The sequence below is a fragment of the Leptodactylus fuscus genome, chromosome 1 (assembly GCF_031893055.1).
Source record: "Leptodactylus fuscus isolate aLepFus1 chromosome 1, aLepFus1.hap2, whole genome shotgun sequence".
NCBI lineage: Eukaryota > Metazoa > Chordata > Amphibia > Anura > Leptodactylidae > Leptodactylus > Leptodactylus fuscus.
In genome coordinates, this window is record NC_134265.1 from 126,892,224 (window position 1) to 126,919,491 (window position 27,268).

A 27,268-nucleotide genomic window follows, 5' to 3' on the forward strand; every position below is an offset into this window, starting at 1 on the left:
AGGATTACATGGTAGAATGATAGACGCTGAGCTGTGTGATATATAGGTTTATACAGTAGAGGGATAGAAGCTGAGCTGTGATACATATAGGTTTATATGATAGAGGGATAGAAGCTGAAATGTGTTATATATAGGTTTCTATGATAAAGGGGTAGAAGCAGAGCTGTGAGACATACAGGTTTATATGATAGAGGGATGAGGGATGTTATATATAGGTCTCTATGATTTGAAGCAGATTTTCTGAGTAAAAAGGACAGGGGAGTCCTGAGTATGCCAATAGTAAAAACACTGCACACATCCCACACATACACTGCAGTGGGTTTATAGATCCATTATTTCTCTCTCTTCCCATTACACGTTTGTGTGTATGTATAATAAGTGTCTATGAATTATCGATCAGTCCTGATGACCCCAAAAACACAGTGAGTGAGAACCTTATGTGTACATACACTGATATAGAGAAAGCTGTCAATCATTGTGTGTTGGTGTGGTAGGCAGGACACTCATCGTCTCTCCTAGCAGACTTGTTAGGATATTCTTTGCTTTTTTTTTCTCAGAAATTCTGTTCCAAAATGCAGAAACCTATTTGTTGCAGAGTAAATCACCAGAATCACAGTAAGCTGTCCCGATGAGGAACCTTTTACCTATTACACAGAACACTTCCTATGTCGGTCCAGTAGCCCTATGAACACTCAGCACTAGCCTATCTTTAGCTATGTATTACTACTCCAGTTTGTAAAATGAAGCAGTTTTATTGAAGCCAAGCCATAATGTGTGTACCTGAAGTGAGGACTGGGTGATCACCATGCACCTTAGGGCAATATATAAGGGGTCTTTAAAATGGCAGATCCTTGGCTGCAAAATGACAGTGAAAAATGGATGTTTTTCTTAGCTGTTAACACTCTTGGTCGCCTGAATGTAGGCTTAATAGTTTATATTTGTTAATTTGCACAAGTGAATGAACAAAAGATAAATCAAAAATGAAGAAATCTTTGATGTGACCACCCTTAGGCTAAGGGAAATCACTGTGGGAAAAAATGCAGAGGCAACAGTTTTTCCCACAGCACTTTTCACAGAAAGGGTCCATTCACACGGAGTAACGCGAGGCGTTTTTTGTGCTTATTTTGTGCTTATTTTTACGTTTTACGGACGTAAAATTACGGACGTAAAAATACCGACGTATTTTACTATAGAACTCAAAGGAAACGTTTTTTTACGGCCATAAAAATAAGCACAAAATAAGCACAAAAAACGCCTCGCGTTACTCCGTGTGAATGGACCCAAGTCTGCAAATTCCATTAAACCTATAGGGAGACCACCAACACTTCCAAAGGTATAATTGGCATAATGCGATTTCCAAAAGCAAGATGGTTTTGAGAATTGCAGCGTACCAGCTTTGTATATTTTTCCGCAAGGTGTGGATGGAATTCTCTAGAATCCAATCCACCTTACAGTGACTGTAATATGCAGCGTTCTTTCCCTGGAGCCCAACCATGGAGTTTGTGCCACGTGGGGCCACGGCCTTAAAGGGGTTTTCTGGACAAAAGAAAATCTTTCTTTTTTTTTTTAAATTAAAGGTCTGTTAGTTCTATTAATGGGTTTAAAGTGCACCCATATACTTTTAGCAGTGTTAGCAGTGATTTCTAGGTGTCTGTGGTATCTTCTGCATTTGTTTACAGGTGTAGCTTCCTACTATGTAACTTCCTGTGTACCTTCCATGCTGCCTCCTTGTCACTGCTTCCCCCTCACTGTGTTACACCCCCTCCCTGTTTCCCTAGCTAAACTACACTAAGCTATCCCACTCACTACTAGGCCATCCCCTCCCTAACTAAACTACACTAAACTATCCTGCCCACTGATAGCCCTTCTCATGTAACTAAGCCCACCGCTTGTCCCATAGCATCATAATTACCTAGTCTCCAATGTGGGAGACGGCTCCTATGCATAGCGTGGAGATGCAGTGCACAGACCAGAAATAACTGTGAGGCCTACACAGTAGAGTTGGATTGCCATCTCTGCTGCGCATGTCTTCCAATAACCTCCAGACTGCGCAGGCGCTGAAAGAGAGGAGGCGAGGAGGAGGCATCCCAGACACAGCAAGACATGTAAGTATTGATGGGGATGGGAAGGAGAGTACTGGTCATGATCTGTTTTGGAAGCAGTCAAACTGAACGTCTCCAGATTATCAGAAAGTGTCCTTGGGGTGGTCACATAACAGCCCCAGGGATATAGGTAATTATACTTTTTTTTAAAAAATACAAGTAAATTAGAGGTTAGGCAGGCGGAGGGGGTTTAGTATAGGGGAAGAATTAGAATATATCCCGGACAATCCCTTTAATCATTTTATTTTGAAGCCAGATTCGGTAACTGTTTTTTTATCAACTTCACCCAAAATTGGTCCTGATTCTGACTCTGACTCCATAGCCCTGTTTGGTTTAGAATACTTAATGATATTTTAGAGGCAGAGGGTCACAACAAATATGGATTAGATATAGATTTCTGTGTTATTCCTTCACTTTGCATTTTATTAATCGGTACAAATAATCTACTAACACTTCTTTTTTTTTTAAATCATTCTTAATTTGCAGCATTTTTTCATACTTGCCAAAAATATTTGCACAGTATTGTATATGTACAAACTGTATATGCATAAGTTTAGTAATCTTTTAAAGCAGTAATATAAATACAGTGCTCTTACAAAGAGTATCTGAACTTCTGTACCTACCCTACAAACACTGATGTACATCTACATGACTGCAACTATGACTGTATTGTCTGAATACATTAATGGATTTAATCACCTTTAACACATAAAAGTCTGTGGTACTCATTGTATGATATCATTGGTAGGACTGGTGCAGACAAGAGATAAGAGTGATGAGAATTATGTAACTATCCAGTCTACTGGAAGCCAATTGTAGCATCCACGCAATCCTTCATAGCCAATGGGCATCTCGCTTTAGGCTGCTTTCACACGAAGTTAACACTCCGCTCATTCTGACACATAAACACGTTCAGAGTGAGCAGAGTAAAACAGAATCCCATTGAGTTCTATGGGTTCGGTCTTACGCGTGCTACCCATTGAACTGAAGGGGAGGCTTTTTTACCTATTGCTTTCAATGTGATACGCGCATATCACATTGATAGCAAAAGGTAAAAAAGCAAGCTTCCCATTGAGTTCAATGGGTAGTGCGCGTAAGACCGAACCCATAGAACTGAATGGGATTCTATTTTACTCCGCTCACTCTGAACGTGTTTATATGTCAGAATGAGCGGAACGTTAACTCCGTGTGAAAGCACCCTACATGAGACCGCTTTAAACAAAGAAAGTAGGGCAGATGAGTAATATGTCTTAATGTCAACGTGACGTAATGAAGATTCACCTTTTGTATTCCTTTATAGAGTTTTCCACTGCCAAATTTAGGGATTTGGGATTGATACACTTGTTTGGTACACTCTACATCTACTGTAAATAAATACTTGAGCATTCTTGTCACTGTTTTAGTGATCAAGAGGTTTGCAGGAGGCACTATGGAGGAACTGAACAAGTATTATATAGAAAAAGAAAATCGGTAAGTATATCATGCCCATAACCAGTAAATCTCAGTGCATATGGAGTATATACTAACTACAATGTAAATGTTCAGTTATTCATCCTGCTAAAATTCCAACAAAGACATTTTTTCTAATTTTACCATATTGTGTAAAAATGCAAATTCCCTAGAGGCAAACCTGTGCAACTGATATAAACACTCAAAAAAGTTTCTTAAGAATTTGTGAACATCAAGAATGTGACCACATGATGTGCAGACCTTACTATGTGGATGCATTGCACCATACAGCATAGAAGGGTACTTTATGTATTAAAACATTTAGTGCTGAAACAATACCCAACACCCCTACCCCCTAAAAAAAAAATACAAAAAAACAAACAAATCAGGTCTAATAATGCAGCTAGATACTATTTATACCCATACAGATTGCTTTCTCTTACTCACAAAATATCAGGACACATTTTAAAACAACAGTGCAACAAAAGGGCAGTTAAGTGGGTATGGCACATTTGGTCAGACTGTGAAGGGGCAGAAGGGTACAAATATTTTGGGGTCCCACTCAAACTAAGATGATAAATCTTACAATACATACTGAAACGTAATATAAAATATCCAGATACATATCAGACAATATTTTTGTGTATGCATTAAAACCTTATAGAACATATTTGAAATAAATTCATAGAATTGTGTACCCATCTATGCAGCCATTCTCTCTACAACTCCATCTGAATTCCTTATCACACAGTCACTTTTAATTGGTAAGTAAGATTTGAGAGTTTTCCTTATCCTGTAAACCTTAAGGCTGAGGCCCCACGTTGCATAAACGTAACTTTTTTTGTTGCACATTTTTTTGTTGCCGAAGCCAAGAATGGCTACAACAGGAATAGGAAATATATAGGAAGTTCTTCTACTTCTATCTTCTGCTCAATCCATTCCTGGCTTTAGCTCAAAAAAACTGCTGCAAAATCTGCATAAAAAAGTTGCGATTCCGCAATGTGGGACCTTAGCCTTAAGGAGTTTTTGGGTTAAAAATATTGATGACCTATCTTAACGATAAGTTAATAATATCAGATCTGTGATGGTTAACACTGGATCAGCTCTGCTCAGTAGCTGATACACAGAGAACGAAGCAGGCAGCAGACAGTTCTGTGAGCTGTATAGTGACCAAACCAGGTACTGCAGATCAGTTTCCCTTCATATGAATGGCAGTTAAGCTGCAGTAACTCAGTTCAGCCACTACACAGAGCTGTCAGTTTCCTGCTCCATCCTCTGTATATCAGTTAATTCATGAAGTTGTCAGGTGTCAGACTTACAGAGATCTGATGTTAGTGTCTGATCTTCAGGAAATCATCAATATTTTCAGCTTGGAAAAATCCTTTACGGTAAATCAATTTGTTAAATTTTCTATTCATATCTACATATGACTGGTTCAAGTATGTAGACAAGATTACTGTGCGTCTGTATACCTGATTTTATTGTGCCTATAAGGACACCCAGTGGTAATCTTTGAGTACTGCAATAACACTTGGCTCAAATTTCAAGATAGTAGTTGTAGTGTCATAAAATAACATCTGATTTACTATTTAATGAACCAATACATTTTCATATCAATGCAAAGGATAACATGACATCTCTACTTTGCTTTCTCTAGACTCTGAACTTGATTTTGTGAGTCTGTATTTTGTTTAGGAGCAGGAATGATCATTCTGTTGTCTCTATTAAGTGAATTAGGTGAGAGAGGGGTTGTTCCTTTAGGACTAAAGCCCTGGCCCACAGCTGCTGGCCTCACAGATGGCACAGCAATAGTTTGGGACACTTGAGAACTGTGGACTTTATTACCTTGGGGTCCACGAGATCGTGGCCTTTGGGGCCTTTCCTGTTTGGGGCTTTTGGCCCTACATGGGGATGGACTGCGACTCTTCTGTCGAGAGGAACTGGGAAGGATAAGGTCGTGTAAGCGTGAAAGTGCTGGACTTCTGCTTCTTGGGGAACGAGCATTTGCCGGACTGGGGCTGCGACTGCGGGATTTGGGCCGGAGCAGAACTTGTGTGCTGTTATCATCTTCTGAACTGGAGTCTGAGCTGTCAGAGTTTGAGCTTGGCTCGGAGCCCGGTAGAGAAATCTTGGACAAAGAGAAAAGGAAAACAGAAATACACAAAATTTATGTTTACAGTTTCTTCTATACAGTTCACAGCATATAGTAGTGTAGGAATATTAGTCCATGACTCCATAACAATAATCAGAATGAAAAAATCCATATGATGAATCAAGATGAACCAATAGCAATATTTATGACATAGGAAAGGGCACATACTCACCTGAAAGGGTTCTGTAACCCCAATTAAGGTGCTCATATTATTACTGTAGTAGCCAAGAAGATATTCACCAGTGCCTTTGGGGAGTGATTCTTCACTGAACATTACCTGGATTAAGAACAGAAATTTTGAGAAGCAAACATTGCAAATACTGTTATACATTCACACTGCTTTTTGCTGCACTACAACAGAATGTGCGAGCTATTAACCTGGTGCTGGTATCTTCCTCCCTCTGAATCATCTTCTGTTTTCACCCACACATAGGACACATAATCTTTATGATGACGAAACCCAACCTAAAAATAGGACAGGATCAGATGTAAAAACAACTGCTGGAGTTTATGAGATAAACTACAGATACTATTCTTACCTTATAAAGTCCAATCCAATCCCAAGAACTCTTCATGTAAATTGGAGACCACCGATAGGTGACACGGGCATCTGCAGGCAGTATCCACTCATCACGTACCCAAATGTGCACCAGTGGGGCAGCAAGACAGGCAGAAAACTGAGAGAATATAAACATATGTTAGGGCTATATAGCATCAGTACAATTGAGGTTGCTTTTTGCAAACCCCAGTCAATTGAATTGCATAGTGACTGAAATTTCTCAAACAAATCTGCAGCAAGTGACTATACCCTACATACAATGTCACTAATAATTTCTGGGAAAACTGGGTGATTTCCATTAAACTTGTACAACTACTACAAATGTCACCACAATTTCTGCAGCTCAGTCTAGTTAGTCAGTGAAAAAGATGCAGTGCAAATGTCACTGCATGACCGGGCAGATTTGCCAATCAGGTGTCTAGAAAAGCAGAGTTGTAACTTTAAACTTGGGTACATTAAATGCAAATTACATATTGAAGTAGACATTTATTGTTTGCTGTACAGGCTGACAGTGTTTGAAGGTGTTATTTATTATATTCTGCATTATATGCATAGTCAAATGCACCGCGTGGCCAAAAGGATGTACACATACCTTTCTAATACTTTCACATACTGTATGCCATTCTGGTGCAATACATTACATTACTTATATCGGTTAGCTAGCTTAAAGTGTGAAAGCACATGTTAGCAATAAAATGGTTCATATGGAGTAATTTTAAACATCACCAAATTTAACCCCTTCCAACTGCAGCCATTTTTTGATTTCTGCCTTTCAAACCCCATAACTTTTATTATTTTTCCGCTCACATAGCTGTATCGGGCTTCATTTTTGCGGGACAAAATGTACTTCGTAATGGTACCATTAAATATTCCATACGATGTACTGGGAAGCTGGAAATATAATTCAGAATGGGGAGAAAAACTGCATTTGTTTGACTTTCTTATGGGCTTTGTTTTTTACGCATTCATATTAAAGGCTGCCTAGATCAGCCTGTAATAGAACTTGTAAAGTAACAAGCCTTCAATAGGCACTACGCTGCTATGACAATGGATGGCCACCCCTGAGATATTTTACTGTAATCTTCTCCATGATGACTGATTCTCTCTGTTTCTCATTCACTCCTTCTCCCTCTACCCTCTCCATTGAGTTCTATGAACTGCAGCTTGTCATCAAGCTGAAGATGGATCTCTCTTAGTGATATTAACACCTAACCAGGCAAGAGAGAAGCACTTACCTCTGATAACATCTAACACAAAATTTCTTCTATTCACTTAAACTATTCATTTACAAAAAAATATTGAAATTGCAGTTACTCTTTAAATGTCATTGATAGTCATACTCCCTATAGAGAAGACAGGGGCAGTTTATTACCATCCTTGACTTCAAAATCACCATATAAACAGTGCTCAATGAGCAATGTTTATACAGTGCAGGAAGAGGCCATGATGCTTCCTGCTTCAGTTCCATATGATCATTGGTAGCTGCCAGAGATCAGCCCAGCCGTGTATGTTAGTGAAATTTATTTGCCTGTAACATATTAGTCCCAGTTACAGGAAAACTCAGCAATACAATAAAATAATAAAATGTTGAAATGCCCTCCAAAGGTCTGTTAGAGACAAAATAAAACAAAATACTGACACAGCTTTTTATGCAGCATATTTTTCTTGCAATATGTGGTGATAAGTTAAACTGTAGCAGATTAATCAGAAGTATCTAATACTGCAGTGATTTTCAACCAGTGTGCCGCGGCACACTAGTGTGCCGTGACACATGGTCGGGTGTGCCGCGGGGAAAGTTCCCCAGACGCATGCCAAGATTGGCACGGGAGACCTATTTTGCTGGCACAGCAGCCAGTCCCCGTGTAAATGTAGACGGAGCGTCCCTTCACTGCTCTGCTAGCTAGAGCTGAGGTGTAGGACACGCCCCCTTCACTCCCTGCCCACCAATCAGAGATAAGCCTCTCACTGCACAGGATAAGGGACCTGCTGCTACACGTGAGGAGGAGCTCCTGCCGTCTGCAGCCCTGAATAGGAGAGGAGGAGAGGAAGCTGAACAAAGTGAAAGTAAAAGAAAACACCAGGTTAGTAACTATTCTCATTAATGTCAGGCATTTGGGGTTATTACTTTAGTTTTAGTAACTCCATGTGCCTCACATTAATAGCAATTAACCCCATCATGTCCCTCATATTAACTCCTGTGTGGCTCACATAAGAGTTAATAACATGTGTGACATATGGGGGTACTATATAATGAAGATATTTACTTAATTATCACCTCCATATGTCTCACATATCAGTATCCCTTATGTAAAGCACACAGGGGGTTAATGTGAGGGACAGGATGGGGTTCACTGCTATTAATATGAGGCACATTGAGTTGTAACCTGTAATATACATGACCAGACTTTTTATACACAACTGTGGATAAGAGTACAGACCTATACATTTCTAAGGACCCATATATACAGCCATTCTTTTTGTGGCTGTGTATCTGGGCCAAATTGAAGAGCTGAAAATTATAGAGCAGGTCCTATATCTGTCCTATACCTACCCTATATCTGTCCTATATATACCCTATATCTGTCCTATACCTACCCTATATCTGTCCTATACATACCCTATATCTGTCTGCATTTGTGGCCCTGTCAATTAATTTTTAATGTTTATATCAGTGAAAACCACATGCGTGCCACTTGTATGCAGAAGGCGTAAGGCTGAGGCCCCACGTTGCATAAACGCAGCGTTTTTGTTGCAGATTTTGCGGCAGTTTATTTCAACCAAAGAATCAACCATTTAGAATCTATATTATTAACTATATGTATAATATGTACTGTTTTAGTGTCATTTTGTGCCATTTTGGTTGGTGGTGTGCCCCGGGATTTTTTAAGTGTAAAAAGTGTGCCGCGGCTCAAAAAAGGTTGAAAATCACTGTAATACTGAATGACAAATTCAAAACATCGTTCAACTGTCTAGTCTAGTTTAAAGAGAAACTTTTATGTCCTCTGACATTGGTAGTGTTATACTCCACAAGAAAGCTGACAGTGCACTGAATTCTGCACTGGTACTTCTATAGCCTTGTACTGTCATGAGGGACATTCCTCACAACCCAGCAATGATGCTGGGTTGTAAAGTCAGCCCCTCTGACAGTGCAGGGATATCGGTGCCAAAACGAACAGCACCAAGATCTCTGCAACTTTGACACATACCGCCAAAATTTATGCATTAGCTTTCTACTGGTATATAACACCAACAGCGTCAGAGAACACGGAAGGCCCTCTTTAACACTTGCCTTTGTTTTTGACAAAAAAAAAATTTGTTTGAATTTTGATCCCTGATATTGCATCTTAACCTCTGACACCTTTTTCAATATCGCTCTCCTTTTCAAGAATCATCCCTTGTCAGACATCTAGTATGACATTGGCTGCATTGTTTGCATGATACTCTACTTATTCATGTACATCAATTCTAATAAAGAATCTTGCAACAAATTCTGTCTGGAGTGGAATCTCTGTAATCTCACCTTTACAGAATAAATGGCAGATACAGGTTTGTGGTCACTCTCTGTGTATTGCATATGAGATCCATAGCTTAGAAGCGTCACTGACAGGCCCTCAGACATACAGCTGCTGGTGTCTGACTGGGAAATTGGATTTTTCATTTTCCAAAGAATTCTGTCAGTCCATGCAGGCTTTCTCTTCTTAGAACTGAACATCACATAAATAAATATAGAAAAAGATAAGTCGAATGTACTAGGTAACATTAGTATCATAATTTATCACCTATGCACAGGAAAACTGATACATTTCTGAATGACTAAATGTCTTAACTTCTGTGACCCCTACCAATCATAAGAATAGAGTCCATTATCTGCGGTTTCAGTGGGTACAATGGACAAGTATGTTGAACTGCTGATCCATTTAAAGTCTAGGGCAGAGGTTCCCAAACACTGGACAGTTGATCACCTGGTACTGGGCCACAGGATCCCTCAGACAATCTTCCCCTGTGCTCTGAAATGTATAATTATTTGTCCGAGCCTTGACCCCTTTATTCTATGTTTTCAGTGGGAAGAAAATAGAAGATGACCAGGCTGTGTGCAAAAGAAGGTCCCGTCCACTCCAACACTGCTCTGTACAATGTAACTATACAGAGCAACAGAATACTGAATGGTATGTAGAGGAGGGGACTATCACCTATGGGGGTGCTATTAGCTCACTATTACAGTAATAGTTCCCACCCACAGGTAACAGCATTACTTATGTGGGGGTGGGAGCTATTACCTGTGGGGGGTTGCTATTAGTGAACCATTAAAGAAATAATTCCCCCTTATAGGTAACAGCATAACTTATGTGGTGGTGCTGTTACCTGTGTGAGGAGATATTACAGCACTATTACAGAAACAGTGCTCCACGCAGTTAATAGCATTACTGTGAGGAGACTATTATACATGGAAGGGGGGCAATATTACTTGTGGGGTGGACCTGCAACCCAAATTCTGCCCCAAACCGTACCCTCAACCAGATGCACCCTCCACCACTCCCTGACCACCCCCAGAGAACAAAGCCAAAAGCAGACAGCTCTGTTCTTGGTGTAGTCGCCATGCTGAGTTACTGCTGCTTAACTCCTGCTCACTTGTATATGAACCGTACAGCAATAACTGAGCACAGCCAGTACACAGAGAAAAGAGCAGGTGAGAATAGCTGATCAATGGGGGTACTGGGTTATCAATATCATTTGCCTTGAGAAACCCTTTTAAAACATCATTCACACATTTGTAATTTCTGTCCATGTACTATTTATGGCTTGCACATCCATTTTTATCCAAACCACTATTCTACAGTAAAAAAAAGAAAAACATAGAAGCATGCAATACTTTTGTCCATTTTTTGGAAAGAATAAACTCATTCAATTCAATGGTTTTCGTAAAAAGATGCATTAGATGTGAGGTCCGGTTTTAAAGGGAGCTCATAGACGGCTCTGAAAATTGCATTTGTTCAGTGTAGTGACCTTTATCAGTAGCCTGTGCCAACAAGAAACTCCTTCTGTTTTGCAAAACGGATGGAAAATCACATGGATAGCTGATGGACAGCTCACAAATGGAAAAAATGGATTTTTGTACTTACCATAAAACCCCTTTCTTGTTGTATTCATTGGGGAACAGGGTGGGAGAACAGCACCATAGATATAAGCCTAGCCACTAGGAGGCTGATACTAGGAATATAAGAATGTGTTGGCTCCGTCCAAGTGGGATATATCCTCTCCACAGGTAGGAAATTAGTCAGTTTTGTACCAACAGAAATAGGAGAAGAAAGCACAGAGCAAGCACTAATATGTCCTGAGCCCAAGAAGAAAAATCAAGGACAACAGTCAAGAACAGAAAAAGCTGAGTATGGGATCTTTGTCCCCCAATGAATAAAACGTAAAAGATTTTACGGCAATTACAAAAATGCTATTTTCTCATTTCTATCATTGAGAAACAAAGTACAATGGGACGTCCTAAATTAGTCCCAGAGAGCAGGAAGAGAAAAAGCCTTGCAGCCGACCAACAGCACAAGAGGTAGATCAGCCATAACTTCACAGAGAGGAGGAAGCCTGTTCTGGACCGGCATGACCTGGCGAGAATATTGAAGACGACCCAGAGGATAAAAATGTTTAATAGCCACAAACGGAAATCATCATTTACGGAAGAATGGGGAACCCAGCTAGGATTCACTGAAGAAAATGGAGAACCAGCTAGAACTTGCTAATGTTCTAACACAATAAGCCAAACCCCTGCATGAACACTCAACAGAGGCATAAGAAACTGGAGCAGTGAGAAGGTTGAGATGCAACCCTGAGGAACTAAAATGTCTGCAGCAGATACTGTCCAAGAAAAAGGAAGGAAGGAAGGAAGGAAGGAAAGAGCAAGAGAATTTAAGGATACTGTGAAAAAGAAGAAGTTAAGTAGATCCCAAGAAAGAAAAGCCAAAAACAAAGGCAGACAAGATGGACCAAATGGATGTCCACTGCCATCAAGCTGTTGAGGTTTCATATTACCCCATGTTCGTAAAAGGGAGAGGGGGCTGGAGAGCCCCCTAGACCTGATAAGGGGCACACAGAGCACTATCTAATATCTAGACCACCTAGTCACCCAGTAGAGAGTGATAATTGCAGAGGGAACCCAAGGGGGTTAAGTAGTTAACAAGGGCTTACTGACTTAACCAGAATGCAAGATCCACAGACGGGAACAATAAGAGCCATTTGGTTAAGAGATCAGCTCTGAATGAGGTGGGGCAAGAGATCCGGAAGGGTGGAGAAGGCCAGGAGCAGGCCCATAAAGTAGCCAAAATAGCCTTAAATAGGGTGAAGGTAAAAGTGTTTAAAATGAGGGTCACGCTTGAAGAAGCATGCTCAGCATATACTTGGGCAGTGGGCAACCATCAACACTAACACACTGAGGCCCAGAGGCAAAAAAAAACCTTGCAGAAATAGCAAACCCATAACTCAGCTGGGAGACAGATGGGAGACAAAGGACTGAAATGTATACAGAGCCTGGGTAAGGGGACCAAGGAACAGACTCCAACCAGAAAGAAGGAGAAGGCACATGGCATAGGATCACAGGATCGGGAGAACAGTCTTGACCCAACAAGACCAGGTAGGTAGGGAAGGAGAATACTGCAAGGTGGCCATAAGGAGTGCCCACTGTGAGAGTTCAAAGAGGCGCAATCTGCAGCTCAGAGAGTTCAGAAGAACCATATAGCTTGGGTGTACACTTAGCTGAGAAAAGAGAGACTGTGGCCCAGCGGGAAAGTGGACTAGTCTGTAGGACCCACCACAGAAGTCTCCTCCATTCCTATAATATATGTGCTCAGAATTTGTCATGAGCGAGAAAGGAGGAAACCTTCCATCAGGTGAAAAAACCTGAACTGCAGGGAAGAAGCGGCACTAAATGTGGCTTACGCTCAGCAGAAGCCAGGGACTAAATTAGATCAGTCATGCTGAAGTAGGGAGAACCCCAGTGCAGAGGGTACCTGAAAAAGAGGAAATGGTAGGAAAGGCCTGAGAGTTTCACCTGCAGAGGATAGAAGCCCAGTGACTCCCCAGAAGTGGCACAATAAGGGCACCTATCAGGGAAGCATGGCTGGCACTAACATAAATGGATGCTGTAATGTAGCATATGGGGCTTGAAGGGGCACAGTACTACAGAAGGCTGTGTATCTAGAGGGACATTAGGTGATAAGCAGCGGGAAGATGGGGCCACTGGAAATAGAGTCTAGCAAGGAGGGGATCCAGGGAGTGAAGTCAATGTTATCGGATGCTCGGAGGGTCACAATTTTGGTAAACTCATACTAAAAGTAAGATTACTGGCACTCCAGCTAAGACTGCAGACAGGTAGGGACACTTGGTGACCAGAGCTGAGGAAACACAGGCTTGGTTACCAACAGAGGGGTACAACTAATATGGAGCACACTAAAGGCCCCCCTGTAACCTGAAAAAGAAAATAAAGAAAACTAAAATAATAAAAGCAGACCAAAATAAGACTTGCAAACAGGACATGTCTGCCTCCTATGGACAGTAGGCTAGAACTGAATCACTTCCTGCCTGTGGATAGGGTTTAGCCCACTTTGGTGGAGCCAACACTTTCTTCTATTCCTAGGGCCTGTGCCTGTGGTACCACGTCCTCCAATTATAGAAACAAGAAACAGACCAGGTTTTCACAAATGGGACTCTGACAAGGGTACAGATTTGGGCCAAGTTAGATTGATGTATTTGGCTCAGCCCAAATAAACCTGCCTGAACGAGTCCTAAAACATTTTGCACACAATTTGTAAAATATATTTTAAAATGCTAGTGCTGATGACATGTACAAGTCTGTCAATGAATCCTGTTCTTGTACACACATGCTTACCTTGTGTCATAGGTGTTGGTTCCAACATCATACTTGTACGTGGGAGGGAAGGTCAGGGGCCCTTCCATAAAGCCAGACAACACAGGTTCACATGATTTTGCCATGTTTAACTGTAAGGAAGAATTAATAAATTTAGGCAGTTTTACATGTTTTCTTATTTGATAAGTTGAAAGGTCTCACTTTTTTTTTTTTTTTTTTTTTTACAAAGGATACAGTCAGACATAGAACACTAAGGGTGCATTCACACTACGTAAACGGCAGCTTATTCTGAACGTAAAACACGTTCAGAATCAGCAGCGTATAAAGCAGTTCCCATCCATTTCTATGGGAGCCGGCTTACGAGTGCTCCCCATAGAAATGAATGGCCTGCTTTTTTCAATACGAGCACTCCCATTGAAGTGAATGGAAAGTGCCCGCGTGTACGGCTAGCTCTGCTCATGCCGAGCCGTACACGCGGGCACATTCCATTCACTTCAATGGGACTGCTCGTAGTGAAAAAAGCAGCCCATTCATTTCTATGGGGAGCGCTCGTATGCCGGCTCCCATAGAAATGAATGGAACTGCTTTATACGCCGCTTATTCTGAACGTGTTTTACGTTCAGAATAAGCTGCCTTTTACGTAGTGTGAATGAGCCCTAAGGGTATGTTCACACTGAGTTTTTTGCCAGGGAATTTTGACATGGTATCCGCCTCAAAATTCACCAGCAAAAATGGCTCCCATTGACTTCAATGGAAGCTGCTCACTTTTTTTTTCTGCTAGCAAGTAGTGGAAAAAAGAAGCGATATGTCCTATCTTGCTGCGGTTTGAGACACGCTCCTGTTTAGGCCCATTCATTCGAGCCTAATCAGGTGCAAGATGTCGCGACGGAATGCCGGCATCCCATCACGGCTAGCCGCGCAGCAGAAACCATTTCCCGCCGTGTGAAGATACTCTATAGGTATGTTCACATGGAGTATTTTGCAGGTGGATTTTGAGGCAGAAGTGATACATTATTGAGCATATGAGAATTTTGTACACCATTGTTTTTGTGTAAATCCATTTATACATTTCCACCACTTGTTTTTTCATCTAACTGGATGAAAAATATTTTCTTCAGTTTAATGTTATAATATACTGTTGCTCCAATCCCCTGCATAGAGTCTAGAATCCCCTGTTTAAAGATCTAGCTTTACACTATACAATTCTGACTACCTGCAATCTGCTTCTAGCCTGAGCTTACCGCATACTGTTTATATCTTGAGCTCAACTATAAAATAATATGTTTTAAATTCCGTACATGTATAGGATATATTGTTTATACTTGCACCTATCTCTAGAATGTGCAAGATTTTTTTGTTCGGATGAGGTGGTCATTGGATCAAAACCATTTAAGCTGAAATCCTAAAAGATTGATAAAATTTCAGTTCATGTATGTTTATAAGCAGGCAGGAGAACACAGATAAGATACACATAATGAGCCTTCTTAGAGCAGTTTTTCATTACATGGCTGTAAGGCTAGTTGCATATAACTGTCATCTGTGTGGCACCTGTACTTCCATGGCCCCATTCATTCAATGAATAGGAGCCGTGAAGGCATGGCCGCAAACTGGACAGGACTGTCAGCCTGCACACTGATCCGTGTAATAGGTTATGTGTGGAGGCCGAAAGAAATTAATGGGTCAGTGTGCTATCCTAGAAAAACCCGGCTAGCACACTATCCTAACCACAGTCGTCTGGGTAGGTTAGTGTGCTATCCGGGTTTTATATACACAGTAAAAATATTCAATGTGATTTTCATTGGTGACATGGCAGACTCCTAGGTGGTAGTCCAGATCTGTCTGAATGCATCTCAGCATATTCTTGGATGGACTGATAGAGTGATTTCAGTGATGCATTATCTCAGATCCTGTGCTTGTGGGGCAGATACACCGATTCCTTGATGTATCCCCCAGAGAGAGAAGTTGCAGGTTGTTAGTCTGGTCTGGTTATGGTGGAGTCCAGTGCACCATTGGTAAAGGGTTGGTTCCAATGCAGCCAATTCAGTGTTCTGGTAGACTTTCATTCAGGTGTTGCCAAAAATCAAAATGGAAATGTAAGTGGAGACTACATTTGCCAGATCTGTGGCATACGCCTTCCTTTTAAAGTGCCCTGTGACAATATCCTCAAAGACACATAGTTTTTCTGAGCCCCAAATTCTAATGTTGTTTGACCTTCCTACTGAGGTGAAAGGTAGCGTCACTGCTGTAAACCTTTTCTTCCAATTGGTCCAACATGTTAATGAATAATCACAGCATTTTGGTTTGCTGCCTTACTTCAGCTCTGATGTAATCTGCGTGGCCTACAATGTAGACATTTTGATAAGAAACATAAGGTGTTTTGTCATCCCTTTAGTTCCATACTAGTCAGATTGGCTGCTATTTTATGACTACGCTCATACAATGCCCAAATCCCATTCACACTCTCTTCTGAAATCTTTGGGTAGCTCAAACTTCTCCCATGACAAACACTTTTACTGACACAACCGACCATGTTCTTGCAAATCCTAATACATCAAAAAATCTTTTTCTTGCTTCGATGTCATCATCTTATGTGACACTACATAAGCACATTGGGCTCTTTCACATCACTGATATTACTTTAACTACGGGCTACTCCTTTCTGGATCACCTTGTATTGTACAGTAATGTCGCATTAATGCGGAAGCTCACTGCATATCACAAATCACTATAATGCTGAGAGTCCATTCTGGGAAATGAGTCTGACACACGCATCATATTTCTTACCCACATTCACGTGAAAGGACCCTTAGTGTGACATTCATCCGATTAATAGGTACTGGTTGGTGTCCAAAATGCTACGTAAGTACCTTCTGGCAAAGAAAGAACATGCGCAACCTCAAAGGAGACACAGAATGCAGTGGAATTTGCCAATATCAAGGTAAGCATTACTCCCAAGCACTGCTTCTGTTTAGGCAATTTATGAGGTACAAAAGGTGCAGACTTACGTCTTCTCACTAGAACAGTTATGTGCGACAACTAAGGGTACATTCACACTGAGTAAACGCTAGCTTATTCTGAACGTAAAACACGTTCAGAATAAGCGGCGTCTAAAGCAGCTCCATTCATTTCTATGGGAGCGGGGATACGAGCGCTCCGTGCAGTCCCATTGAAGTGAATGGGGAGTGCCGGCGTATACGGCAAGCTCTGCTCATGCCGGAGCGTACACGCCGGCACTCCCCATTCACTTCAATGGGACTGCACGGAGTGAAAGAAGCAGCCCATTCATTTCTATGGGGAGCGCTTGTATGCCGGCTCCCATAGAGATGAATGGAGCTGCTTTAGACGCCGCTTATTCTGAACGTGTTTTACGTTCAGAATAAGCTAGCGTTTACTCAGTGTGAATGCACCCTAATTCTGTCCTGACAACCCTCCTCATTTTCTCTTCACCTTTGATCCATTTGTGGCTTGTAGTACGGTTGGATTTTCACAGTACTTTTCTGTTGCTTTTGTTGATTGAAATCGGTAGCACATTTTTACTATGCATCTCAGTTGTAAGCCAATGGCTATTAACCCCTTCTCACATCACATGATTCAATAGTGCATTATGGAGCACAGTAACTTGCTCAGTGGTTTCCATCAAGAGTGGGTGTCAGTTGTAATACACCTGTCTGTAACACATGCAGGATTAGAGCTTTGATTGCGGTTATGACCACCGAATCAAAAGAGTTTCCTGAAGTGTTGCCCCCATGATCAGCTCTTTCGCAGTGTGTTCATGGGGTGCTGATCTGTTGTCATCGCAGCCCTGGGCCAAGAGTGATGACATGGGCGCTGAGCTTATTTGTCTTCATAGGCTGACAACCTGTATACACTGCAATACATCGCAGTGGTATTGCAGTGTATATTACTGGACCAGACTGCTGGTTTAAGTCACCTATAGTAGAATAAATACACGTGGACAAAATTGTTGTTACCCCTCATTTAATGAAACAAAAACCCACACTGGTCACAGAAATAACTTGAATCTAACAAAAGTAATAATAAATAAAAATTCTATGAAAATGAACAAATGAAAGTCAGACATTGCTTTTCGCTTAAACAGAATTAAAAAATAAATAAATAAAACTCCTGAAACAGGCCTGGACAGAAATGATAGTTCCCGTAACTTAATATTTTGTTGCACAACATTTTGAGGTAATCGCTGCAATCAAACGATTCCTGTAACTGTCAGTAAGACTTCTGCTCCTCTCAACAGGTATATTGGCCCACTCCTCATGAGCAGACTGCTCTAGTTGTCTCGGGTTTGAAGGCTGCCTTTTCCATATGGCATGTTTCATCTCCTTCCAAAGATGCTCAGTAGGATTTAGGTCAGGGCTCATATAAGGCCATGTCACAATAGTCCAATGTTTTCCTCTTAGCCATTCTTGGGTGTTTTTCGCTGTATGTTTTGGGTCATTATCCTGTTGTAATACTCATGACCTGTCACTGAGACCAAACGTTCTCACACTGTGCAGAACATTTCACTCTAGAATCCCTTGATAGTCTAGAGATTTCATTGTGCCCTGCACAGAAGCAAGATACCCTGTGCCAGATGCAGCAAAGCAGCCCCAGAACATAACAGAGCCTCCTCCATGTTTCACAGTAGGGACAGTGTTCTTTTTAAGATATGCTTAATTTTTCCATCTGAAAACATAGAGCTGATGTGCCTTGCCAAAAAGTTTAGATTTTTGTCTCATCTCTCCATAGGACATTCTCACAGAAGCTTTGTGGCTTGTCAACAATTTTTATTTATTATTACTTTTGTTAGATTCAAGTTATTTCTGTGACCATTGTGGGTTTTTCTTTCATTAACCCTTTCACTGCCAAGGGTCTCTAGAAATTTTGCACCTCCAGTAGCCAGAGCAATTTTCACAGTTTTGAGATGGACAAATCAAACCTAAATTTCAACATTAAAAAAGCATCCACCCCCCCATACCTATATATTTTCTTAAAGTAGACACCTGCAGCATTGTCAGATTACCACTTGGTACCGTATACAAACAGGCACCTTCATGCAATTTTGATTTAAAGTGAATGTTTTATGAAAAAATGTATATTAGTTGCTAAAAGCAGAAACCAAATAAAAAATTATATGCACCAAACCTCCTAAAAATAAGAGTTCAACATGTGCAGAGTTCATTCATATCACTATGGCCTACACCCGCATGCACATGTCTTCAGAAAATCACCAAAACTGGAAGGAACAAAAATCTGCTTTGAAGCTGGAAATGTTAAAAAAAGTATCATCCTATAAAATGTAAGGATTACACACCATGAAAAGTGAACCCCTAAACCCCATATATTTTTCTAAAGTAGACAACTTGAAGATTACAAATGTCTTAATGGGTCATCGATAGCCACATCCACCTTCATGCAACTTTGTGACAAACACAAATAATTTTTTGAAAAAATGTGCTGAAACACATATTTGCACCTAAAACTCATGTTCAATCTCAGATTCATATACAAAATACATTTAAAATATGTGGTGGGGGGGGGGGGGGCACACACTTTAAAACCCTATATCTTTGGACTGCATCAATATATCTTGATGCTTTAAAATGCACTTTAAAGATGTATCATAACTTGATGATACAACTTATAGTTTTGGAGCAATTCACTGTTGAAATGCTGTTGGGAATTGAGATCTGCAGTTGGATCTCAATGCCAAATAGCATTTTCAACAGTGAATCACTCCAAAACTCTAAGTTGTATCATCAAGTTATTGGAATCATTTTAAAGATGAGAGTCTCCTCTTTAAAATGCATTTTAAAGCATCAAGATATGTTGATGCAGTCCAGAGATATCGGCATTAGAAGGGAGGACGTAGTAGCTACATCCTCGGCTACTGATGTGCCACCTTGGGAGGACATAGAGCTACGTGCTTGGCAGTGAAAGGGTTAAACGAGGGGTACCAACAATTTTGTCCATGTGTGTAGCATCTCCCAAAATGCTCCTTTCCCACTTAAAATGATTTAAAACATTTAAAAAAAAGAAAATATCTACATATTTGATATTGCCACATCCATAACAACCCTTACAATAAAACTAAATCATTATTTAACCCACGTAGTAAATGGAAAAAAAACAAACTCTGGCCTCACAAATAATAGAATAAGAAGTGATTAAAAAGTCATATGTACCCCAAAACAGTACCATTGAAGGTGACATCACATGGCTTGTTGTAGCAACGCTCAAGGAGTGCCGCTGCTGCTTCAAACAACTGATCCACACAAGTCCTGAGTAACAGACCTCCACAGATCCTAAAGATCTGAAGGTCATCAATTTTAAAATCCCGGAAGACCCCTTTAAAAAAGCAGATCTAACGGAGTAAATACGTCAGAAAACCTTAGATCACCTAATCTTCACATGAGCAACCTTTTGGCTAAATGTCACTGTTGCTGATATTAACCTCTTTTTGTTGCAGCCACTTTTCTTTTTTGAATTCTTGTCTGTCTGTTATTTCCCAACTTCCAAAGCCATGACTTTTTCAATTTTCCATTCACAGAGGTATATGAGACCTTATATTTTGCATGACAAATTGTATTTCATCATGGTACCATTTCTTATTCTATATGATGTAGCAGAAAGCTAGAAAAAATTTTAGAATGGAGTACAATCATAAAAAATTCAATTTGTGCCATTGTCATATGGGTTCTGTGCAGTCAAATAAAAATTTGATCAAATAATCAAATTTATATAAGTTTTCTTATATTTTAACACCTGTACAAAAATCAAAAACTTTTTTATGGTTTTATGTATAGAGCCCTGTAAGCCATTCTTTTCTTTGTGGGGCAAGTTCTAGTTTTTATTGATACCATTTTGGGGCTTGTCTGACATATTGATGCCTTTTTATTCAATTACTTTGGGGGGGAGGCAAAATGGAATAAATGGCCGGATGGGCCATTTTGGTTTTTTTAAGCTACAACATTCACTTTATAGAATTAATATTGTAAAAGTTTATAGTTTAAGTATTTTTGGACGAGGGGATGCCTATTGTGTTTATGTTTTATTTATTTATTTTAATTTGTGATCTAGGGAAAGGGAGTGATTCTTTCAGTTTGTATTATATATATATTTTTTTAACTTTTAATTTTTAAAACTTTGATTTTTACACCCCTAGGGGACTTGAGCAAGACTAGAACTGCTTTGATCACCAGTACTGAAAAATCCATTCACTTCACTAATGCAATGACCTGACTGCTATGGTACCCACTCAGTTCCTGAGGAGGCGTCATGTTTAACGTACTGACATCTGCCATACTATTATAAAGAATGTTAGGAAGAGGTTAAGAAATGTTTATTTTTCTTATATACCTCTATCATCCCCCATTCTACTAATTTTGTACCTGATAACTCACCTGATCTTTCTCCCAAAGTAGAGACAGCTTGTTGCCTTGGATAGCAGACTTCACAAAATACAGGTCTAGATCATCTATTCGGAAGTTTAAGTCTCCAAACCAAAACACCAGACTGAAATGATATGCGAAAAAAATAATAAATAATTTTATCTAATCCAAATACACTTTAGTTTCAAAAGTATTTATTAAAATTGAGCATGATACAGATATATCTAAGCTGTTACACAAGGTACAGGAAACACAACATCTTAGGGGCTGTTCACATTTGCGCTCGGCGTCCAGTTTGTGCATTCCGTCGGGTTTCCGTCTCCAGCCCTGGCAAAACTGGACAGGGGGCCTAAATGGGTTTGTAAAGGTGACTGCCGTGTCCACCTGTCCGCGGGAAAAACATTTTTTTTTCGCTGGACACAAAGTCCTGCACGTCCGATTTTGTGTTCAGCTAAAAAAAATGGTTTCCCAGCGGACAGGCAGCAGGCGGACACAGGCGGTCACCTTTGCAAACACATTCAAGTGAATGGGTTTTAAAGCTGACCGCCGGGTTTAGGCCCCCTGTCCAGTTTCGCCAGTGCTGGAGACGGAAACCCGACAAAATGCACAAACTGGACACCGGGCCCAAGTGTGAACAGCCCCTTAATTGTTACGAAAGTTAAACAGAGGTAAACTTAACCACAATAGGAAGCTTTGAGGCAAAGTAGACCTACTTTTAGGGATGAGGAGTATCTGTAGGGACCCGGGGGGACATCATATTGAGATATACCTGGATATTGCAGTCATAGACAGTAGAACAGGCCTGGGGCGTAGAAACTATTAACCCATGGAAACCTCTAAATGAAACTGGTTGCTTGTATTGGACAGACTGGCAATGGTCTTTTCATACAGCATGTGTATTTGTGATAACATAAGAATAATTTGTAGTAATTTGTATACCACATGGCCCAACCTGATGGTTTGTAACCAAGAAGGAAGACAGGTGCTGTAGATGGAACAGAAATGTCAAGAATATGTTGCAACAGTTGGTGGAGGGCCAATCCATTTGCATGTGCGGACAAGTCCATCATGCATGAAGGAATATGCAAAGTAGATTAGCCAAAAACACATATGCTCCATGTCTGCCCTCATAAAATCTCTGTAGTAGTTTAAGGGACACAGAAGTAACCTCAGTGGTAAGGCTCAAAAATCATGTAGGATCCTAAGGGGACATTATCATTCAAAGGTGCCTTCACACGGCGTAGCGCACCGCTCCTTTAGACACGTATACACGTGTCCAAGCGCGGCGCTTCAAAACATAGCCCATTGATTTCAATGGGTGCCAATATACGTGCCACCCATTGAAATCAATAAAAAATAAAAGCCTCCGATTGATTTCAATGCGTAGCACACGTATATCGGCACCCATTGAAATCAATGGGCTCTGTTTTGAAGCGCCGCGCTCGGACACGTATATAAAGGAGCGGCACGCTACGCCGTGTGAAGGCACCCTAACTGTATGGATCCAGCCGAGCCACAACGAGTGATTTCATGTTCTTAAATTTTATCTTAACAGGATAAAATTTAGCAGGTGCCACTCCTTCCACACATAACTACATCAACTTGATATATCAATTTAACTGAATCACTGACGCTGGATTCACACCTGCGTCTGGGGTCTCCGTTCTATGGTTTCCGTCTTCTGCATGCCAGAAGACGGAAACCATAGACCGGGTCCGGCCGTGCGCGGCGGTGAGCGTTTTGCGCTCTCCGCCGCGAAGCTGGATTTTTTTTATCCGGACACAGAGTACTGCATGTCCGACTCTGTGTCCGGATTATAAAACCCGGTTTCGCGGCGGAGAGCGCAAAACGCTCACCGCCGCGCACGGCCGGACAGCTTTCTCACCCATTCAAATGAATGGGTGAGAAAGTCTCCTGCAGGTTTCCGTATCCTGCCTGTGTTTTAGGCAGGAAACGGAAACCTAAGTACGGAGACCGGGCCGCAGATGTGAACGAGCCCTGAGGTTGTATTTGTCCTGAAGTGAATCTTACAAAATCTAAAACAATTAGGTTCTGTTCTATGTCACAGCTACTGCAATGTGTTATATACACACCATGTGGTGGGGTTTTGTATGTATGCGGCAGTCAAGATAAGGATTACAAACTGATTGTTCATTGATAATGAATGTATAGCTTTGCATGTTACTGGCAAAACTCGGTTATTATTAAAGGGGTTTTTCCCTCTCAGTTTTAGCAACAGTCTGCCTGCAGTGTCTGCTTCTCACTTCCTATATTTCTCTCCCCCTTATTCCTTTGGGACACAGAACACTTATGCAGATCAGATAATATGCAGATTCTTGTACAGAACAGGCTCAGTGTTATCTATGTGTTTGCATAGACAGATAACTGACTGGACTTCATCGACAAACAGCAATTAGCTGAATGATTGTTCTGCCAGCAAGAGCAGTGAGTGAGTGATGTCACTTGTCCTATAGGTCCATGGTTACAGAAACACAGTGTAAACAATGGGAGGAATAAATTCACATACCAGGCAAAAAAGCAGAATTTCTAAAGCAATATATTTAGGAAGAGGCTTCAATTTACATAAGCTACCAGTATAGATAGGATCCTTGAGATAGGACAACCACTGTAACAATGAGCAATCAATTGATAACACATCAGAAAACTTATGGCTTGCATGGCTGATGCAGGTTTTGGCTGTATTCAGCCCATATCTTGGTTTGCATTCACAACATGCAACAATAGGGGACACATTTTTCACTGCAAATACTTCTAGATAACTGGATCACTCTGAATTTGACTATTTATTGTTTTAATTTGTTTGAAAGTGTAAGATCCCACTCTTTGGCCACAATATGATTAGCTCATAAAAAACACATTTGTTTCTTTTTCACTTTCAAGCACAATACAATTTAAATCACACAAAAAAAGGAACAACATTTACTATAGTGTGAAAAAAAAAGAAAAGTGGAAAACTAAGGGGGCGTTCACACTACCGTCAGTGTCCGACAGGTAGTGTCCGCTGCTAATGTCCGTTCAAAATCTTGCACGGACATTAGCAGCGGACACTAGCTGTGTCCATGACATTTTTCATTCATTTAAATGGCGATCGGGCGCGTTCTTTTGCACTCCGTGCCTGTCCTTCACTGTCCGCTTGTAAAGATGTCCGACTTTTCAAGCGGACAGAGAAAACCTACATGTCGGGTTTTGCTGTCCGCTTAAAAAAATCTGACATCTATAGGAACGGACAGTGAAGGACAGGCACGGAGTGCAAAAGAACGCGCCCGATCGCCATTTAAATGAATGAAAAATGTCACGGACACAGCTAGTGTCCGCTGCTAATGTCCGTGCAAGATTTTGAACGGACATTAGCAGCGGACACTATCTGTCGTACAATGACGGTAGTGTGAATGCTCCCTAAGAAATTGGGTAAACTTTTGATTCCTCACATACTTAAAAAGGGTTTTCTGGGCAAAAAAAATTATCATTTTTCAAAAAAAAGGTCTGTTACTGCTATTAATTGGTTAATAAATGCCACCAAATACCTTTAACAGTGTTTTGAGTGATTTCTGGGGTTACCAGTGAGCACATAGCATCTTCTGCATTTGTTTACATCCCTAACTTCCTCTTCTGTGTTTCCTACAAGTTCAATGTTACCCCACTTCTCCTCCCTCACTGACTGACCTCCACCCTTTCTTACACACTCCCGCCTCCCTGTTTCCTTAGCTAGCCCGCTCACTATACCCTCAGCAGCCATCATTACAATACTACATATCCATCACCACACCTCCCTCTCACACTCACTGTCCCTCTCCCTTTCAAAATACTCCCCCTCCCTTTTTCCCCTAGCTAGTCCACCCACTTCATCGCCAGCAGCCATCTTTGTGATGTTGCTGGGCGGCTCACGCATGTGCAATAGCCCACAATAGCCCGAGTTGAAGAACTACTGTGCATGTTGCTGATGTTGCAACCCCACAGGAGGCGGCAAGAAGAAAGGTAAGTATTACGATGAGGGGTGTAGTGAGGGGCGGGAAGTTAGGGGACAAGAGGGGAGGGCTGGGGAAGGGAGGAGAGAGAGGGGGGAGATAGCACGTGACCCCCGTCTCCAGAAGTGAGATGGTGAGTCACAGGATACTATGAAGATGTGACGGGGCAGTCACGTGACTGCCCCAACGATAATGGTAAATACCGAATTTTGTTAATAACAGTCATTTATAAAGTAGATGCGGGGGGGGGGGGGTTAGTTTAATGTTAAAATTTCTTTTTATGCTGGACAACCCCTTTAATACAATAATAGTCACTCAGCAGTTTCTTAAAACTTGTCCTAATAGTGAAAGCCCATCAATGTCATACACCTACGAAGACACTGTGATGGTCCCTTTCAGAAATAACTTTTAACATGTAACTCCCAAATTTTTTCTGTATTGTGTTGAATGGTGTTTAGTGACCATTTGTGTAATATACATGATTAAGTTTTGTAACTTCCTTCTTCTTTTTTTTTTTTTTAAACAGGCTGTAACATTCTCCTTAGCTATTACTAAGGAAAGTCCATATGCAGTTAGATTGTGAATATGCAGAGCTGAAGCATTTACCAAAGATGGGGATAGTCATTTGAAATGGCTATATCTTTGGTCTCATACCACCTAGAAAAATGGTTGTGGTATAATGAGAAAGATGAGAATTTGAACTTAATATACTAGTGATATCTGCTACAGCTAAATCTTTCTGGTTCATCACACTCCACCGACACAATAGCAAAAAAACCCAAAACATAACAGCAAAAAAATGGGAGTTATAGTTACAGTTGGGTTACAGAGAAGGTTATGAAGCAGATTCTCCTCCACTTATTGTGTTTAGTGAATGGCTGCTATTCTTCAGCAAACAGCCTAGGGAGAAATGCAAACTACAAATATAATCTGCAGAGAGGTAAGAGCTACAAAACTACAGAATGTAGCTCAAATAATGGTCAACAATACAATTTTTGCTATTTTTTTATTTACTAATATACTTATATATGTTTACATGCTTGTATATGCTTATATGTTGTTTTAGATTTCCAAAATATTATAAATAATTGAAACAAATACTCCCATGTAAGTACCGTATGAACATGGTTTTGCATACATTTGTATACCCTACAAACCTGTTCTGTGAGCTCTTATTGTGCACACATCAACTAATTTTCATATGCTTTACATCAGGCTGAACCTTTTCTAACAAGACAGAAAAGTTATGCTTAATTCTTTAGTCTTATAGGGAGTCTGGTGGCACAAAATTGAGATACAAATTAAATCACAGTACCTTGTAGGGACCAGCACAGTTTACAATTATGTATGTCTTATTCAGGACCCCTGCTCCATTCTTACAAGAATATAATAGCAGTCCTGTCTAAGAAATACATCTTTGTAAGCTGTGCTGATCCCTACATGGTACTGTGATTAGTTTATATCTAAATTTTGTGCTGAAATGGAGGCCCTGGTGGCGGAAGATTTCCCTGATCCTTGCAAATTTGACATTCTCTGGCAGCCTTGGGTGGTGTTCCAGGAATCAACAGAGTTCTACTCTCTCTTTTCCTGATTCAGAATTACCTTGCTATTCTTTTCCCTTCTTCCTCTAAGGAGGTTACTGGTTGTCCTGAGTCCCCCTCCCTCCTTCCCTTCCTCCATTATGTGTCCTCCTGATTGCTGTTTTAATTGTGTGTTCCTTTTGTCTGTTTGTTTGTCCCTACTTATTTTAAAACGTTGTTTTTATGGTCCC

At 40.7% G+C, this 27,268-nt stretch overlaps 1 protein-coding gene across 2 annotated transcripts in view; it reads right to left on the reverse strand.

Annotated features, from left to right (window-relative positions):
- Positions 1–4,486: 4,486 nt before the first annotated feature.
- The window catches only part of INPP5J (inositol polyphosphate-5-phosphatase J), a 44,039-nt gene continuing 21,257 nt past the window's right edge, over positions 4,487–27,268 (reverse strand). For both annotated transcript variants that reach the window (XM_075276629.1, XM_075276628.1), the window contains 7 exons: positions 21,524–21,635; positions 14,148–14,257; positions 9,783–9,966; positions 6,243–6,380; positions 6,082–6,168; positions 5,876–5,980; positions 4,487–5,679 (listed from right to left, as the gene is read on the reverse strand). In XM_075276629.1, coding sequence (XP_075132730.1) covers positions 5,191–5,679; positions 5,876–5,980; positions 6,082–6,168; positions 6,243–6,380; positions 9,783–9,966; positions 14,148–14,257; positions 21,524–21,635 — 1,225 coding nt within the window. In that variant the 3' untranslated portion in view covers positions 4,487–5,190. The remainder of the gene's footprint in view (positions 5,680–5,875; positions 5,981–6,081; positions 6,169–6,242; positions 6,381–9,782; positions 9,967–14,147; positions 14,258–21,523; positions 21,636–27,268) is intronic.